Source organism: Ochotona curzoniae, unplaced genomic scaffold, assembly GCF_017591425.1.
Source record: "Ochotona curzoniae isolate NIBS_2020 unplaced genomic scaffold, NIBS_Ocur_1.0 contig_2754, whole genome shotgun sequence".
In the NCBI taxonomy this organism is placed as follows: domain Eukaryota; kingdom Metazoa; phylum Chordata; class Mammalia; order Lagomorpha; family Ochotonidae; genus Ochotona; species Ochotona curzoniae.
Genome location: NW_024465582.1, coordinates 19,174,399 through 19,192,891, shown reverse-complemented (window position 1 = coordinate 19,192,891; position 18,493 = coordinate 19,174,399). Strand labels below are relative to the sequence as shown.

The window sequence follows — 18,493 nt, the reverse complement described above, 5'->3', positions numbered from 1 at the left end:
GGGTCTTTACAAAATTGGCATCTGTTCAAACCAGTGTCCATGTCAGATAGATTGCTGTGACAGCACCCAGGTTAGAACTGGGTAATACGTTCTCATGTCGTTCGTGAAGTATCTGAAATGGATGAGGACATATATAGACATGATTAATGGATTATAAGAAAAGAGAAATTCTGGTAGTGATTTCTAAGCCCAGGAGTTAAAGTAAAATTTTGTAAGACAGTTTTTTAAGATCTTTTTTTATCTGTATTTTGCCTTTTTCCTTTTTGTTATCCTTTTCTTTCATCACTTTAATTTTTCCTGCCTTTAAACTTCACTATTGGGGCTGGCATTGTGGCATAATGAGTTAATCCACCTCCTACAGTGCTAGTGTTCCATGTGGGCATCAAGTTCTGGCTGCTTCAGATCTGATCCAGTTGCCTGCCAATATGTCTGGCAAAGAAGTGGAAGATGGCCCATGTGCTGGGGCCCCTGTACCCACATGGGAGACCCAGGAGAAGCTCCTGCCTTCACCTGGTGCAGCCCCAGCTGTGCGACCATTTGTGGAATGAACCAGTGGATGGAGATTTCTTTCCTTTTCTGATTCTCCCCCTCTCTGTACCTCTGCCTTTGAAAAAATTAAAATAAATCTTTAAAAAAAATCACTGTCATCATTTCCTGAATACTTACTGATGAAACAGTTGTTAACTAGTAACTGATTTTGAAATTTTGTCATGTATTCTTAAAGAATCATTGGGAAAGATAATATTAATGCGACTTTACCAACCGCAGGTACCGGGAGGCGATTCAGAGGTGGGATGAAGCACTGCACTTAACCCCCAATGAGGCTGCCCTCCATGAGATGAAAGCACAGGTAATAACTGTGAACAACTTCACATGTCTTCATGAAATTTGCTACATTTATTGCATAAACAGTGATGAGCTGAAGTAGTATATCCTCCCATTTTCTTTTTCAAATATAATATATTGAGAAAAATAATCACCATTTTATTTGTGGTTCTGTTTTTTGCATCAAATTAGAAATTTATTTGTTTTCACAATGAGGTTAGCTATTCTAGCTAATTATAAAATACGAGCAGATTGATTTTTTTTTATTGATTGCATTGCATTATGTGACATAGTGCTATAGGCACTGATATTGTCCCCCCTCCCATGGTGAATTCCTCCACCTTGTTGCATTACCACAGTTCAAATTCAGTTGAGATTCTTTCATTGCAAGCATCTACCAAGCATAAACTCCAGCATCTTATTGTCCAAATAAGTTCAACGGTTTCTTGGGGAGACCATCTCTGATCTGAAGGTAGAGCTGGCAGAGTATCATCCCAATCAATTAAAAGCCCCAACATAACATCAGTAACAATTTATAACGTTATGGAATAGTTGACATGGTACCATCATGTTAAAAGAGAAAAAAAACGTGCAAGTTCTGAACCACATCCTGTGACTTCTACATTGACATTTCAGTTATTAGTTTATATACAACCGGGTTCTATACATCTTAAAATGGCTATAGATTACTATTCAGCTGTCTCACATCTATTTTAATTTTAGTATTTAGCAGTTTATAGTGTTGAAGCATGATTTTGCTGAACCTGGCTGCTTTTCGGGTAGTCTAACTCTATAACTCTAGCAAGACATATGTCAACAGTTTAGGTGAACAGTTTTAGGAGGGGTGTGCAGAGAAATCTTCAGTACCCCAATGAGGAGTAACTAATCTTTGTGTCCCACCCAGTGAGTTATAAGAGAGCAGATTGATTTTTAAAAAAAATTATAGACGATCTCTTAAATAAATGAAACATGTCTGCTTTCTTTGTAAATTGATCGTGGTAGACTTGGCTCGGTTTTCTTTAACATGAGCATGGATTGGGATCTGGATGAAATTTAAAAATAAACTTGTTTTTAGCAAAAGGTCAGACATATTAATTGATTTATTAATAGTTTAAAATAGTGTAAACTAGCTTAAAGTAGTATGAACTAATATAAAAATAAAATTGATTATTATACTTCAAAAACAGGTTTCTAATGTCCTATGGAAAAGTTTGTAAAGAAAGTCTCTGAACACCAAAGTTACATTAGCCAAGATTTCTTGAAGATCTCAAACAGAGCACAAGACATATTTTTATTTATTTATTTTTAAATTTTGTTTTATGACACAGTTTCATAGGCTCTGGGATTCCGCCAACTCCTTCCCAAGCCCTCCCCCCATGTTGGATTCCTCCACATTGTTGCAGTAGTATAGTTCATATCCAGTCATAATTCCTTCATTGCGAGCATGTACCATACAGAGAGTCCAACCTCTTATTGTCCAGATAAGTTCAACCGTTTCCTTGGGAGACCATCCCTAGTCTGAAAATAGAGCTGGCAGAATATTATCCCCTTCAATGGAAAGCCACAGCATAACATCAGCAACAATTTACAACATTATGGAGTTAATTGACATGGTATTGAGTGACCAATATGTTAGAAAATGCAAGTTCTTAACCACATCCTGTGACTACTTCATTGATGTTTCAAATTTAGTTTATACACAACAGGCTGCTATACTCCTTAAAATTGTTATAGGGTACTATTCAGCAGTCTCGTGTCTAATTTCATTTTTATATTTAGCAGCTTATAGTATTGAAACATGATTTTTACTTAATTTGGCAAATTTTAGGATAATCCAAAAAAGCTTAAAACTCTAATAAGGCTAGATAGACAGAGACCATAAAGGAAGCTTAGAACAGACAGGAAATGGTCAGCTTGGACTCACATATTCCTTACTAGGTAGAACACAAAGATTAGTTACTCCTCACTGGGGTATTGAAGATTTCTCTGCAAACCTCTGCTAAAACTGTTCTGTGCCTCAATTGTTAACAAGTTGTATTTTTAACAGAGAATTTTTATACTTAAGCCATGGTCTCCATCCTTTTTTAAAAATATGTTTTTATTTTGTATTTTGAATCATGTGGTACAGTTTCATATAGAATGGGATTTCCTCCCCCTCCAACTCCCACTCACCAACAGATTTTCCCCATTTTACTGCATGGGTGTAGTCCTTCATAAGGAATCATAATTCTAGCAGTCTGTTATTTAAGTGTATCCTGACATTGTTGGTACAGACAGTGTCAGATAGTTCCGCCATGGTCTCCATCCTTAACGGATATTTCTCAGATGGTAGTTTTTGGTGTAGATACTCCTGTGACCAATTTGGTTTTTACTTTAGATAATAAAAATCCAAATAAATTCACTGAGTCAGGTGCTCTGGGGCTTATCAGTTGGATGCTTTTAATTTTTAATCTTAAATAATTATTATACAGTTTTAAGGATTTATTCACTATTGAAAAAGCAGATTTAACAGAGAAAAGCCTTCCAAATGGCCAGAGCTGAACTGTCCAAAGCCAGGAGCCTCTTCTGGTATCCCATGTAGGTTCAGGATTCCAAGGACTTGAACCATTCTCGGCTGCTTTTCCAGACCATTATCAAGGAGCTGGATTGGAAGTGCAGCAGCCAGAACAGGAATTGGTGCACATGCCAGGATGCCAGTGCAACTAGGTATAAGATTAACCTGTTGAGCCAAGGCGCCAGCCTGATTATTTGTGTTAATAGAAGGATTTGTGGCATAGTAAGCTAAGCTTCCACCTGCAGTACTGGTGTCCTGTATGGGAGCCAGTGTGAGTTCCAACTGCTCACTTCTGATCCAGCTCCCTGCTGATGGCCTGGGAAAGCAGTGGAGGCTGCCTTGATTCTTTGAGCCCCTGCACCCACCTGGGGGTTCAGGAGAGACCAGGAAGAAGCTTCTGGTTCTTGGCTTTGGATCAGTTCAGCCCTGGCTGTAGTGATCATTTAAGGAGTAAACTTGGAGATGGATGGTCTCTCTGTCCTGTCTGTGTAACTGCCTTTCCAATTGAAAGATAAAGGAGAGAGGGGATTTGTGGGAAACTTTATAAAGAGCTGTTTAATTTGGAATCTGATGATGTTTTTGTCATAAATCCTCTAGAATGTTAATGATCTCAGATTATTGACAAAATTCAGCCCCTTGTGATAACCTCAGACAGACTTTTTTTTTTTCTGATTTGAATGATTCGAAAAGTATAACTGTGAGATGGTCTTTGGAATTTTTGATTATTTTTAGGGCGTGTATATTCCCTGGGGACAGAATGTCTGATTGAACAAATTAGTTTACCTAGTTTACTAGCAAGACCTGGTGTAAATAGAATTTAAATAGAAATGAAATTGGTGGTTGAAATAGCTCTGGGCTGCCAAAACTACAGTGTGATTGCTTAGGTTTAAACCTGTGAATGTAGGGTTCAGTCACTGGAGAGAGAATAGTTTATGTGAAGAGGACTAAATTCCTGACCCTCAGTCGTAGAGGAGGGGAAAAACCCAGTGAAGTACTATTTATCAGATTACAAACTTATTTGAAAAATTTAAAAGCAGTTGGTTGTGCTTGTCGATCAGTGCTTTTTCAGCTTATGAATGTTAATGTAAGGGTTTTTTTCTTCTTTTTGCTTTATAGGTCCTAATGTCTCTTCATGAAATATTCCCAGCGGTACATGCAGCAGAAATGGCTGTCCAGTGCAATCCACATTCATGGGAGTCTTGGCAAACTTTGGGACGTGCTCAGCTTGGGTTAGGAGAGATACTTCTGGTAAGGAATTTGGATTATTATGAATGCTAAAATTGAAGTTTATATCTACTGAATCAGCAAGTCAGTGAATACCCACTTAGCAAATCTATGCAAAAAAAACCAGAATTGCCTCTTGAAGATATTAACTTATAAACACTAATCAGATTTTTGCTGAACATCTTTTTTGGTTACAAATGACAACTGTATCATAATCAAAATATTTTTTAGTTATTTGACATAATTTACAATACTACGCTTGATCTTAGCCAAAAGGCCAAGAAGCGATATAATTTATAATACTTAAAGTAAAACATTACCTGGTGTTGATAAGCTGTATTAAATAGGTAATAAGCAACTTTACCTTAGTTGTTTGGATCATTGAGTTTTCCACAGTATGAAAGTGTGTTCGTATGATTGTGGAAATAGATTTTGTAGTGAAAGGAAGAAAGGAGAATATGGTAAAGTAATGGTGGTGAGTTTTTGGAATGCAAAGTTACTTGGCTTCTGGAGGGGAAAATGGGGGAGGGTAGAAGGTGTGAAATCTACCAAGAGCTGTTATAAATGTGTCTGTCAATTTGACCATTACTTGTTGATAACAAAGGCTAAGCATAAGGAATTAGTTGTGAGAATTGTCACGTTTTTGTTTTGATTTATGGCTAAAAAAGCTTAACTTTTTAAATAAGTATTGGTAAACCTAACATAGGAATGTCAGTCTTTTTCATTAAGTAAATTAATGACAACTATTTTACACCAATGGGATAGATAAGTGATTATTTCTCTGAAAAAGAAGATGAAAGGTTTAAGATTTACATTTGTAAACTTGGGCCTGACGTGATAGCATAGTGGTTAAAGTCCTTGCCTTGCATGCGCCCAGGATTCTTTATGGGCGCCGGCTCTAATCCCGGCAGCCCTGATTTCCATCCAGCTCCCTGCATGTGGCCTGGGAAAGCAGTCAAGGGAGGCCCAAAGCCTTGGGACCCTGCACCTGTGTGGGAGACCCAGAAGAGCTCCAGGCTCCTGGCTTTGGATTGGCTCAGCTCCAGCCGTTGTGGTCACTTGGGGAGTGAACCATCAGATGGAAGAGCTTCCTCACTCTCTCCTCTCTGTATATCCGCCTTTCAATAAAAAATAAATAAATCCTTAAAAAAAAGATTTACAGTTGTAAACTTAAAAAAAAATTGTTTTTCTGAAAGTCAGAGAGAGACAGATAAAGAAGAAGAGAATACAGCTATTTGCTCTGAGTGTCTCCCAAAAGCCCATAACATCCAGGAGTTGGAGTTGGAGCTGGGAACTAGAAATTGAGTCCAAGTGTTCCATGTGGGTGCCAGGGACTCAGTTGCCTCGCGTCTCATGCACCAGCAGGATGTTGGCATCAGCAGTGTAGCAGGGCCTGCGTCAGGCATTCTGATACGGGACTGTACTAGTGACTTAACCATTCGCCAAATACCTACCCTCATAAATGTTTAGTTTAATGACTACTATAGATTCTGTCTGAGTCAAGCTGCTTTATCTTTGGTAATCTTGAAGAGCACAACTTATTAGTGAAAAATTCTGCATGTTGAAACTTAAGGTAAGAATTAAAAAATAAAAATAAATGGTTTTAAGAACTTTATATTATTGTCCTATCATATAAAAATAAATTTTCTTTGGAACACTTAATATCAGGTTTGCCCATTTAATTTTTGTATGTGTAAGTATTGATCACTGAATGCAGTGCAGTAGCGCAGCAGCAGCTGCCGAGGCCTGTGTGCTTTACTTGATTGCGTCTTCATTGTTAACAACTTCCCGTTTTCCTCTTCCCCTCCACCCTCTGCTGAGAATCCCAGTTCTCCTTTTTGATTCCATGAATTTGACTATTTTTGTTACCTCATATAAGTAGAATTACAGAATTTTTGTTCTTCTGTAACTGACTCATTTCATTTACTATACCCATTTACAGTGCATTGCAGACTGGATTTTAAGGTTAGATAATATCCCATCTTATGTTTATTTCATTTTTTTGTAAACTGTTCATTTGTCAGTTGACATTTAGACCGTTTCCATGTATTTTCTGTTGGTAATAGTGCTCCAGTGATTACGGAAGTGCTAGTATCTCCATTGACATCCCGATTCTGTAGCTAAATGTCTGAAGCAAGGTTACTGGATCATAGTATATATGTGCTTAGTTTTTAAAGAAATCTGCATACTGTTAATGTAGCAGCTGTCACATTTGAATTTCTGTCAACAAGGTATAAGAATTCCCGTTTTTCACAGTCACTAGCATATGTACTCCTATGGAGCAGATTGATTTCATGTACTTTGTATATGTAGAATGTACGATACTTCCTCTCTCGTCTTCTTACTCCCACCCTTCGTAATGATTCTGTATTTTTCTTTTTAAGTTTTATGATGACATACTTTCAGTTTACTTTATGATCACAAGCTTAATCCTCCACTAAATAGAGAATTCAACAAGTAGTAAGTAGAGAAAACAATCACTCCTATGTATTACATTGTTTAGTACTCTCTATTTTCATTATTACAAGTCAGAAAAAACATGTGAAGTAGTATTTCATTGTGGCTTTCATCTGCATTTCCCCACTGATTTACTGACATTGAGTATCATTTTATATTCCTGTTTGTGTTTATTGCAAGTGTATTATAGAAATTCTTACATATCTTATGTGTTAAAATTACATAATTTATAAATATTTTCTTAGTCTTTAGATTGTTTTCACTCTTGAGTGTTTCCTTTGCTTAGGGGACACTTTTTATGATGTAGTCATATTTGCCTATTTTTTTCTTTTATTGCACGTACCTTTGTTGTTAATGTCCATGAAGCCACTGTTAAGACAAATGTCACGAAGCTTTTTTGTTTCCACTAGAAGTTTTATAGCTTTGATTCATATGTTGTAAGTCTATAATCCATTCTGAGTCATACTGTATAAGAGGAGGATCTAGTTTCATTCTTTTGTGTGTTGATGTCCAATTTTTCCCGCATCATTTATTGAAGAGATTTTGCTTTTCCTGTTGTGCACTTGACTTCCTTGTTGAACATCAGTTGCCCATATATAAGGGAAGTCTTCAAAAATTCTTGGAGAAAGGATTTTACGAAAAATTATGCATGGATTTCATTTTTTTTTTTTGCACTGGAATAAACTTATTTTTAATTCCATTTTCCATGAAGTTTTTGAAGTACTTTGGTATACATGAATTACTTTCTAGGCCTTCTGTTCTTTCCATTGGTCCACGTAAGATGTTTCACCAGTTACATCTTCTGTTTATCGTAGCTTTGTAATGTACTTGAAATTGGGAGATGTGTGCTTCTATGTTTGTTTTTCTTCTCAAGGTACATTTGTCTGCTCAGGCTCTCTTTTGGTTGCTTGTGTTTTGTAGGCACAGTTTGTTCATTTCTATCGAAAGATGAGTTGAGATTTTGCTGGATCTGTTGATTGCTGATAGTGTGAATGTTTTAATGGTATTAAGTTGTCTGGTCCATGGAAAGGTATTCGTGTCTTCTTGAATTCCAGCAGTGTTGCATAGTTACAGTTATCCTCAATGTTTTTTCATTATTTATGGTGCTTTTGTAAAATGAGTTGTTATTGTAATCTCCTTTTCAGATGATTGTTGTATAAAAACACAGTTGGATTGTGTTCTGCAACCAGTTCATTTGTTGTAACAATTTTTAAGTGGAGTGACTAGGACTTTTTGTATGTAACACTAAGTTGTCTGCAAAAGGGCTATTTTTACTTCTTTCTGATTTGGGTGTCTTTTTATTTCTTACCGAATTTCTCTGTGTGGTGCAATTTTGAGTAGAAGTGGTGAGCATGAGCCATTTTTTTTTGAATATGACATCTAAAGCTTACGTAACGAGGGACCAGAGGAAAATTGGACATCAAAAAGGAGCATTTTTGCCTCAGAGGATAGAAAGAGAAAAAAAAGCAAAAAAGAAAAAAAAAAAAGAAAAGAAAAAAGGTAATACCCAAAGAATGTAAGAAATTATGTATTTGAAAAGGCTCTTTTCCCAAGGATATATCAAGAAGTTAAACGACTCAACAACAGGAAGACAAACAGTAAGTCTTTAAGTGGGCGAAAGATCATTTTTTGCAAAGAAAGTATACATGCAAACAGCTAATAAGCATCTTAGAAGATGCTAAGCAACCTGAACATCAGGAATTACAATATAAAACTGTATTGAGGTGCTACTTCACATCCTCTAAGATAGCTGTCAGAAAAAGGGTGAACAACATCAAATGTTACTGAGGGTATTATTGAGAATATGAATTGTTACAGACACTTGAGACATTCTCGAAGTTTTTCAGAAAATGGAATTATACAGTTGGCATAAGACAAAGCAGTTCTGTCAAATTTATATCCAAGAGAAATGAAGATACGTGTATACACAAAAACTTGCACATAAATGTTCATGTAACAGTATAATGTCCAAGAAATTAATATAATTGAAATGCTACCAGCTGACGAAGCAAAATTTGATACAACTCTACAATTTTTTATTCAACAGTGAAAAGAAATGAAGTAGTGATTACAACATGGGAAAACCTTGAAAATAATATGCTAAGTGAAATAAACCTGATGCAAAACTCCACATGTTGTGTGGTTTCATTTATATTGTATGTGTAAAGTAGGCAGATCTAGAGACACAAAGATTTGTTAATAATTGCCCTAAGGCTGGGGTCTTGAGAAATGCTGATAGATGCAGGGTTTCTTTTTGGGGTGACAAAATGTTTTGAATTTTGTTTTGGTGATGGCTCCATAGCACCGTTGAATGACGTGAATGGTGTAAGTGTTGAGGGGGTATGAGAGAGCTCTGGCAGCAGTTAAGGTACCACTTTGGGACACACCCCCCACACTGAAGTACTGGATCTGAGTCGCTAACTGTACTTGTAACGTTAGCTTCTTGCTCATGTCCACTCTCATAGGTGGCGGGTGGTGGCTGAGGTACTCAGATGCCTGCTGTCCACAGGGAACATTCCGATGAATTCCTGGCTCCTTGATTTAGTCTGGCCAAAATTCTGCTATTGTAGGCATGTGGAAACTGAAACAGCAGATGGAAGGGCTTTTTTTTTTTTTTTTTTAATTTTCTCTCTGTTTTTGAAGTAAAAATTAAATAATTTTGAAAAACTTAGTGAATACAAATACAGTCACCACTTTAATGTTTTGTTAGGTATCTGCTTTATAACATTCTTGCATATTCATAGGGTTTTTTGTCCTAGAATATTAAGAACATTCAACATTCATGATAACTTTATAGGGCTCTGGCATGTTTGCATATTTGCTGACTAATTGACTGATTTTAACCTTTGAATAAAGTTGAGTCATCAGAATTTCATTATATTTTCATGATTTGCTCTTTGGTTCAGCCTGATCCAGCCCTGTCTATTCTGAACAGTTCGGAGAGTGACTCAGTGGATGGGCGCTCTCGCTCGCTCTCTCTCACTCTCTCTCATTCTTTGTCTCCATTTCTCTGCTTTTCAAATCAATCAATAAATAAAATTATAAAGATTGTAACTTACCTTTTTATTCATTGCTTTACATACCTATTTCTTTTTTTTTTTTTTTTGATGATTTCTAAAGGACCAGGTTTGGTAGAATATGTGAGATCCTAAAACAAAGCTGCATTTGCATAAAGACCCTCTCTCCATAGAGTGAGTGTTCTCAGAGAAGAGCACACAGTAGATGCAGACTAGCAGTTCTCAACTTGAAGCACTTTTCCCTCCAGGGTGCAGTTGTCAACATCTGGAGACATTTTTAGTTTTTAGGATATAGGACGGATACTGTGTTGGCATTTAGTGGATGTAGGTCAGGGATGTGGCTAAACTGTCCACAGAACCTGGACCAACCCCCTGCCCCCCTTACCCTAGATAATCAGTAGTGCTTAGGTTGACTTTGAATCCAATGAAATGGGCTCCTTAGGTGAGAGCACTGTAACAGTGAATAAGAGCACTGTGAATTCATCCTGGGTTTATATCTCAGTTCTGCCGCTTCCTAGCTGGCACCTTTGGTAACTGATCTCCGGGTGTCTATAAAGAAGCTTTGAAAGTAATAACCATGTCTCCATCTACTTCATTGCATTGTCACCAGGCTGATTGAGTTAATATGAGACAAGCATGAAGTTGAATTAAAATGTGTTGATCTCTAGTGTCTGGAGCATAGTAAACCACATTAAATGTTAGCATTTTTCTTTTTTCTTTTCTTTCTCTTTTTAAAGATTTATTTATTTGGTATTCATTTATTAAATATTTATTTATTTTTATTGCAAAGTCAGATATATAGAGGAGGAGAGACAGAAAGGAAGATCTTCCATCCACTGATTCAGTCCCTTAGTGACCATAATGGCTGGAGCTGAGCTGAACCAAGGCCAGGAACCCAGAACCTGGAGCCTCTTCTGAGTCTCCCACATGGGTGCAGGGTCCCAAGGTTTTGGGCCATCCTTGACTACTTTCCAGGCGACAAGCAGGGAGCTGGATGGGAATCGGGGCTGCCCTTATGGGATCCTGGTGCGTTCAAGGCAAGGACCTTAGCTGCTAGGCTACCATGCCAGACCCAAGATTTATTTGTTCAAAAGACAAGAGTTTATAGAGAGAGGGGTAGTTAGAAGACGAGGGCTCTTTCATCTGCTGGCTCACTCTCCAAATGACTACTTTGGCCAGAACTGGTAAGATCTGAAGCCAGGGACCCAGAACTTCTTGTGAATGGGTCTCTCTTGTTAGTACAGGGCCCCAACACTTGGGCTGTCTTCTGCTGCTTTCCCAATACCTTGGCAAGGAGTTGAGTTAGAAGCTGAGCAGGGGATTTAAATTGGTTCCAGTATGGGTTAGTTGGCCTCAAAGATGGTGTTTTAACTTGCTCTGCCACACAGCACTGGCTCCAAATATTAGCATTGTTAAGATGCAAGCTCTTAGTATCAAATTCATACATTCCTCATATTTTCCTGATTATGGTTTTCCTAGGGAAATCCAAGATCAATATATTTTGTAGTGTGAACAAGCTAAATAGTTTATCTGCATTTCTTTGAACTCTAACATCAGTACCTCCGTATGTTGACTTAATCTGTAAATATTTTGCCAGTAATTTTACTTCACACTTCTAACATTCTGACACTGTACTCATTATCCACTGGTTAGGCAAAGCACATATTTCTATCCTGTGTGTTGTAATGCATAAATAAAATGCATTAGAATGTGTGTAATGTAATGTGTGTACACAATTTAACGTATACACACACACACACACACACACACACACACACACACACTCCCAATTGTATTAAGCCTGTTTGTTGTGAAACAAACAAAAAACTCTGACTTTTTTCCCTCTAGGCAATTCGAAGTTTTCAAGTAGCCCTTCACATCTATCCAATGAATCCTGAAATTTGGAAAGAAGACCTTTCTTGGGCAAGAATGTTATTGGAGCAGCAGAAAGCTGCACAGAGGATCAAGAGAAGTGAAGCACCAAATGCGGTGACACAGTTTTCGCAGAAGTCGATTCCGGAAGTCGACTATGACTTTGAAAGTGAGGAGATTATTGCTGTTTGTGCAGCTATTGCTGAGAAACAGAAGCAGGTTTCAGCCAATAAAACTATGGTGATTGTGTCCGCTTCTGGGACTGCTGAGACCATAACCGAGAAGGAAGATGGGGCTACGCCACCCGACAGCTCTGCTTTTATCAAAGCCCGATGAAACTGTGCTTAGAGGAATTGTTTGAGTCTTTTTGATTGGCACAAAAAGTGTAGCCATAGGGATATTTTTTCTGGCAAAAGAGCAGAACTCCTGCTTATAATGTAAGTCCTTCAGATGAGGCATGAAACAAAAGCTAAATGGTAGAATTTTTTCATAAGCTATGACTTATAATGTAAAGATTAGAATTTGAGCAAATGTTTTTTGATAAATAAACTTAATCCAAATGTGTAATTGGACACATTTTAATGATGCAGCTTGAAAAGTGTGTTTGTGTGCAGCTGGTAACTTGATGGTAAATGTTATTAAAATGTGGACTTATCAACTTTTGTTTTATGGATAGTGTTTGGCTTCTTTCTGTCTTAGAAATAAACTATTACTGTTTTATTTTTATTGTTTCTCTAGAGTATGTGTATCACAAAGTTTGAGTGTTTTTGATACTAATTTTGGTTTAAAGTTGTCATTTCATTATATGTGGAATCTTTGAAAGTGTGACTGAAAATGCATGAAAATGTGTGTCTTCTCAGCTTTTTCTAGTTTTTGGTTTGTGCTTCTGTAACAATATTGATTTTATCCTTCAATATTTGCTACGAGTTTAAAGTACTGTTAAATGTCAGAATGATTTTTTAAAATTTTTATAGTAATTAGAGTAGTCCTAACCACAGTGAGTAATTTTTGAAATCTCCAGTTTTAAAAGAATGATGTTATGGATGTAGTATTAAAATTATGCCACTTAGTTTTCCCAGTCAAAAAGCATTATTTTTTTCTTATTTTTGAAACTCAGAATACTTCTTGCTTCTGAATTTGCAACTGATGATTTAGAATTGTTTTTTCTGGTAACTTTTTTTGGAATTATTCAGTGAAATGAGAAATAATTATTAGAATTCTAGTAGTTACTTTCTTTCTAGGAATAAAAAATGTAGTTAGTATTATAATGAAAGTTAATGAATTTTATTACAAAATCATAGAAGTTGGGATGTATTTTTAAGTATTGTCCTACTAGTAGGAGACTACATTAAAGAAAGAATTTATAAAAACTCATGATTAAATTCATAAATCAAGAGTGTGATTGCTGATGTGAGTTTTTTGTGTATCTTATGTGGAATAGTATAATTGCATAGAACTATTGAATACTATTACTTTTGGCACTCAGGAAGATACTAGTATAAAATTAAGTTAATTTTTGTTAGAGGAAAAGTAACTACTTTTTGTAGCTGTTGAGTATACGAATATATAAGTAATAGTCAATTGTTAGGCAGATTTTTGAAAAATTTATTTTGGTGAAATGCTTCTTTCTTCTTCCTTTTTATCTGAAGTTGGAGAAATTGTTACCATTGTTAAATGGAGAGATCAGTTTTGGAATGATAAAAAAATTAATGCATTTTGTTTAATAAAGGAATATTCTCATAGATACAGATAAGTACCTGGAAGAAAGTACCCTGTGTTGTTTGGAGCAGTGTTTATTTTTGGTTGCGTAAGTTGCAAAGTTTTTTTTTTCTGCCTTTTGAAGATTTTTCTGTGGTGTAAGCTCTTTAAAAAATCAGTGTACTTTTTTCTTGGTGCAAGTTGTATATGTAAAACTTGTGCATGATTCTTCCCATATGAGGTGCTCAGTTCATGCTTGCTATTTCAATAAGGAACTAGTGTTAATTTAGAAATTATCTCAATTTCTTCTGATTTATGAAAGGAGACCTTCTTAATCTTTCTTGTATAGGAGTGAGCTTTTACTATTTGTGTTTCTGATAGGACAGGTGGTTTGTCAGTGGAGTTCTTTCTTGGCATCAAGTTTATGTTTCAGCTTCACAGAAGGCAAGTGTCAGGGTGGATTACCTATAGCCACCATGTTAAAGAGCCCAGTGTTTGCTCGTATTGGCATTGCTGGACCACTTTAGTTTCAGCCTTATGTAAATAAGAATTAAATAGTTTCACTGTAAGATGGAGGAAAAAGGAATAATGAATAATGGAGAAGGAAGCCCGCTCATTTCTCCAGGCCCCCAAAGATGCTTATTTTAGCTGACACTCTTCTATGCACAAAGAAAAAGATACATCTGTTGTTTTTCAAGGATGTATTGCTATACAAATATTTAATAAGATTGTTAATTGTAATAACACGCCTTTTTCAGTCTGAAGATAAATAATTGAAGTTAAGGATAATGATTTAATTATAAATGTTTAACTTTTTGAAATGACACTGTTTAATGTTCAAACTGTGTAGGCTATAGTTTGTATTGTTCTTGTTTGGAAGTTGTTGGAATAGACACTTATTAGAGCACTACACGTGCCTGATCTCCTGAGAATCATTCTGTAGAAAACAGATCGTTAGGTTATAGAGTACTTAGGTACTAGAGTAGTTATTAGGTATAAGCTAACAGGACCTAAAGCATCAGTCATGTGCAACATAGATTACAGAACTCAGATCTGCCACAATTGAGGCCTACATAAAAAACTTAATGGTTTAGGCAAACATGCCTTTTAAATTGATGTTACATATCAAAACTTAAAAAGCTGTGTTTTAGCCAGCATTCCTTTGGCTTTAACTGAGCAGCATAATCTTTTCAATTTGAGAACTATAACTTATAAAAATATTTATTTATATTTCTTGGAAAGGCAGAACTAGAGAGCAGGTGAAGGAGAGGGGGAGAGAGGTAGTGATAGAGTAAGAGAGGGATGAAGCAATAGAGAGAGAGAGGTCTGCTGTGTTCTGGTTTACTCCCAGATGGCTGCAGCAGCCACAACAGGGCAGGTTGAAGCCAAAAGCCCGGAGCTTCGTTCCTCTGGGGTACAGAGGACCAAGCACGTATACCATCATCCGCTGCTTTCCCAGGTGCATTGTGGAGGTGTGTCAGATGTGGAGCAGCTGGGCCTTGAACCACACCCAATATGGCAGGCAGCAGTTTAGCCCACTATGCCACAGTGCTAGCACTCCAACACTATGATTTTATATGATGCAAAAAACGTATTTTGCTAATTCTGTCAACAGAATTATGACTCATCTCTTTAATTTCAAGTTAGAAGCTCTGCTATATTGGTTGAACTGTGATTTAGTGACATAAATGTATCTAAATGAATTGACCCAAGATACATGGTTCCATAGTATTATCTAAAGTAGACATGTTAAACATGTTTTTTTTTTCCCTGAGGGCTTATTATTAAAACTAATGTACTCATAATTGATGATACTTTAGGATTGAGAAATGAAGGTAGTATTTTTTTTAACCAGTAATAAAATATGGAAATTTATAATAAGCTCTTTGCTTACCAAAGTAAATTAAAATGATATAAAGGAGCTAACTCCTAAAGTTATATCCCTTAGTCATTTGCAAATAAATATGGCAACACTGATGGAAGATAAGATGGCCTGCACACATCTTGCTTTATGGTGTTTTATGTGGACCCCACCTGTTCTGTGTGCTGTGGTGGATGAAAGATGTCTAAAGCCCTTTTGCATTCAGCTCCTTTCTACCTCAAATAGGCAGCCCTGTTCATCTGCTTAGCTGTTGTCTGTGACTAAAAATTAGATCTGATTTTCTTAGAATTTCAAATAGATCATATAGTGTGTATTCTTCTTGCATCAGTTTTTTCTTTGCTTAGCATACATAATGCTTTGAAATCCATCCTGTTGTGTAAATTAGTAATATGTTTCATTTTATTGCTGAGTAATTTTCTGTTGTGTGGCTAAACTACAGTGTTTAATTGTTTATCTGTTGGTGAGCATCTGGGTTGTTTCAAGTGTTGATCTATTATGAATAAAGCTGCTCTCTGTGTATATGACAATTCTATGTAGACATATGTATTCATATCTTGGTAGATATCTGTGGATGAATTAATTAAAATAAGTGTATGATACGATTATAGAAGAAACTGCCAAACTGTTTTGCCAAGCATCTGTGCTTTTGTGTTCACGTGTTAGTATGTGTTAACAGCAGTGTATTTAGAAGTTTCATTTGCTCCGTATCTTTGTCAGGGCTTAGTACCCTCAGTTTTTAAAAATTAGCCTCCTTAGTATCTCATTGTGGTTTCAGTACTCATTTCACTGATTTTGTTGCTCATTATTTCATCTTTGATATTTGCATACTTCTTCTAAGTTATTTATTCTAATATTTTGCCCATTTTTGTTTGGATTGTCTTACTATCTTGAGTTGTAAGAATGTATCGTTTCTGGGATATGAGATATGTGTTCTACAAGTTTTGCCCTGCCCCCATCTATGTCTTGTTTGTGTTATTTATTATACATTTTAAAGAGTAGTAGTTTTAAATTTTAAAGTCCAGCTTACATGCTTTTTACAGATTTTATGATTGTGCTGCTCATGTGCTGAGAAAGCTGTACATATCCCTGAATTATAAAGACTTTTTTCTTTTATATTAAAAATTTTATAGTTTTAGCATTTATTATTAAGTGTGTGATCCAGGTTAAGCTAAATTTGGTATCTGATGTATGGTAAAGTTTGATGTGTGTATTTTTACATGTCTAGCTATTCCAGTATCATTTGTTGAAAAAACTATCCTTTTCTGTTGAAATACCTTAGCATCTTTGTTGGAAGTGGTTAATAGCATCTGAGGGTCAGGTTGAGCTCTGTATTCTGTTGCATTGCTCTGTCTGTATGTGCTTTCTTTCATTGTTTTGGTGTAGCTTTATAGTAAGTCTTAAATATCAGCATGAATCTTCCAATTTTGCCTTTCCTCTAAAATCGTGTAGCTGTTCTGGTTTCTTGGCATGTCCATATATGCTTTAGAATCAGCTTATCTCTGTAAAAACCCACTGAAATTTTAATCAGAATCATGTTGTATCTGTAATCGGTTTAGAAAGTACTCCCACTTGACGATATTATGGTTTTGAATTTTTCACTTGGTATAGCTATTTTTTTGTTTAATTTTTCTTGGGAATGCCTCTTTGTTTTCAGAAGGTGCATCACTCTTTTGCGTTATTAAGAGTGTTTTTAAAAATTCTAATTTTCAATTTGGATGGCATGCATGGAAATACAAGCTTTCTATTTTGTATTTCTTTGCTTTCTTGGTGCTTCTGGGCTACAGAAGCACCTAGCTAGGACCCAGGGAAGCTCTGTACTAAGTAGTCTGTTCTCATGTTTATATTACATGGCTTCTTGGTCAATGTTCCACTCAAACAGTGTTACCAATCCCATTATCATTCCTAACTGGCTGACCTGGATGATTAGATTAACTCAACGCTTAGGAGATGATACTACAATTACTCTCCCATCTTTTCTATCTTATTAGAACCAAGTAAGATTTAAAGTCAGACCATCAGAACTTTGATGTGTAGAAAATTTGAAGTTGTAGAAGTAGTCCAGAACCAGTGTCCTTTAGCAAGAAACAAAAGCCAATCCTTGCATTATCTGTTAAGTTTTACACAATAAATGGAACAAGAGACAACAATGATGGAATTCTTTTTTACTTGGCTATTCAACAATATTATGAATTGAATCATGTGCCCTTAAAATTTGTTTGTTGAAGCCATAATCCCATTGTGACTATATTTGCAGATAGGCTCTATAAGGAGGTTATTGAGGTTGAATGATGTCCTAAGGACAAGGTCCTAACCTACTGTGGCTTTTGCCCTTATGAGGAGAGAGAGAGGCACCAGGAGTGTATGCACTTAGAAAAAAGGGCTGTGTGTAAGTCAGAGAGTGCCTCTAGAATAACCAGCTGATATCCTGAGGTTGAGCCTGCAGCCTCCAGAATGCTGAGGAAATGCACAGCCTCCCAGGCTGTGGTCTGCTGTTGTAGCAGTCTCTGCTGATGAAGGACAAAGGCTTCAATAGACGTTTTCTCTCAAGTTATACTAATATCCAGTAAATAGATGAAGAGATTCTTACTATCATTTTACATTAGCAAAATGCAATTCAAAACCACAGTGTGATTCCGCCTCATACCCATTAGAGTGACTATAATAAATGTAAAAGAGTGTGCAGACATAGACATGCTGGTGGGAACAGAATATAATTACTAGAACACAGTTTGACATTGCCTCCGAAATTTAACGTTACCATATGCTCCAGCAATTTCATTCCCAAGTAGATGCTTGAAAGAACTGAAAACTTCTTTTCGTGTGAGGACCTTCCAACTGTTGACTTACTCCCCAAATGCCCCCAAGAGCCAGGAATTTGTTAGACTGAAGCCAGGGGTCTGGAATTTAATCTCTGTTTCCCAAAAGGGTATCCAGGACCCAGGTATTTGAGACATTATCTCTGCT

At 36.3% G+C, this 18,493-nt stretch overlaps 1 protein-coding gene and 1 pseudogene across 1 annotated transcript in view; one reads left to right on the top strand and one right to left on the bottom strand.

The window, feature by feature from the left end:
• TTC33 (tetratricopeptide repeat domain 33) overlaps window positions 1-13,697 on the top strand; it is a 33,340-nt gene extending 19,643 nt beyond the window's left edge. The window contains exons 3-5 of the mRNA XM_040977489.1: window positions 769-850; window positions 4,496-4,627; window positions 11,926-13,697. Coding sequence (XP_040833423.1) covers window positions 769-850; window positions 4,496-4,627; window positions 11,926-12,285 — 574 coding nt within the window. The 3' untranslated portion in view covers window positions 12,286-13,697. The remainder of the gene's footprint in view (window positions 1-768; window positions 851-4,495; window positions 4,628-11,925) is intronic.
• LOC121154690 lies at window positions 4,790-4,892 on the bottom strand (annotated as a pseudogene).
• Window positions 13,698-18,493: the final 4,796 nt, after the last annotated feature.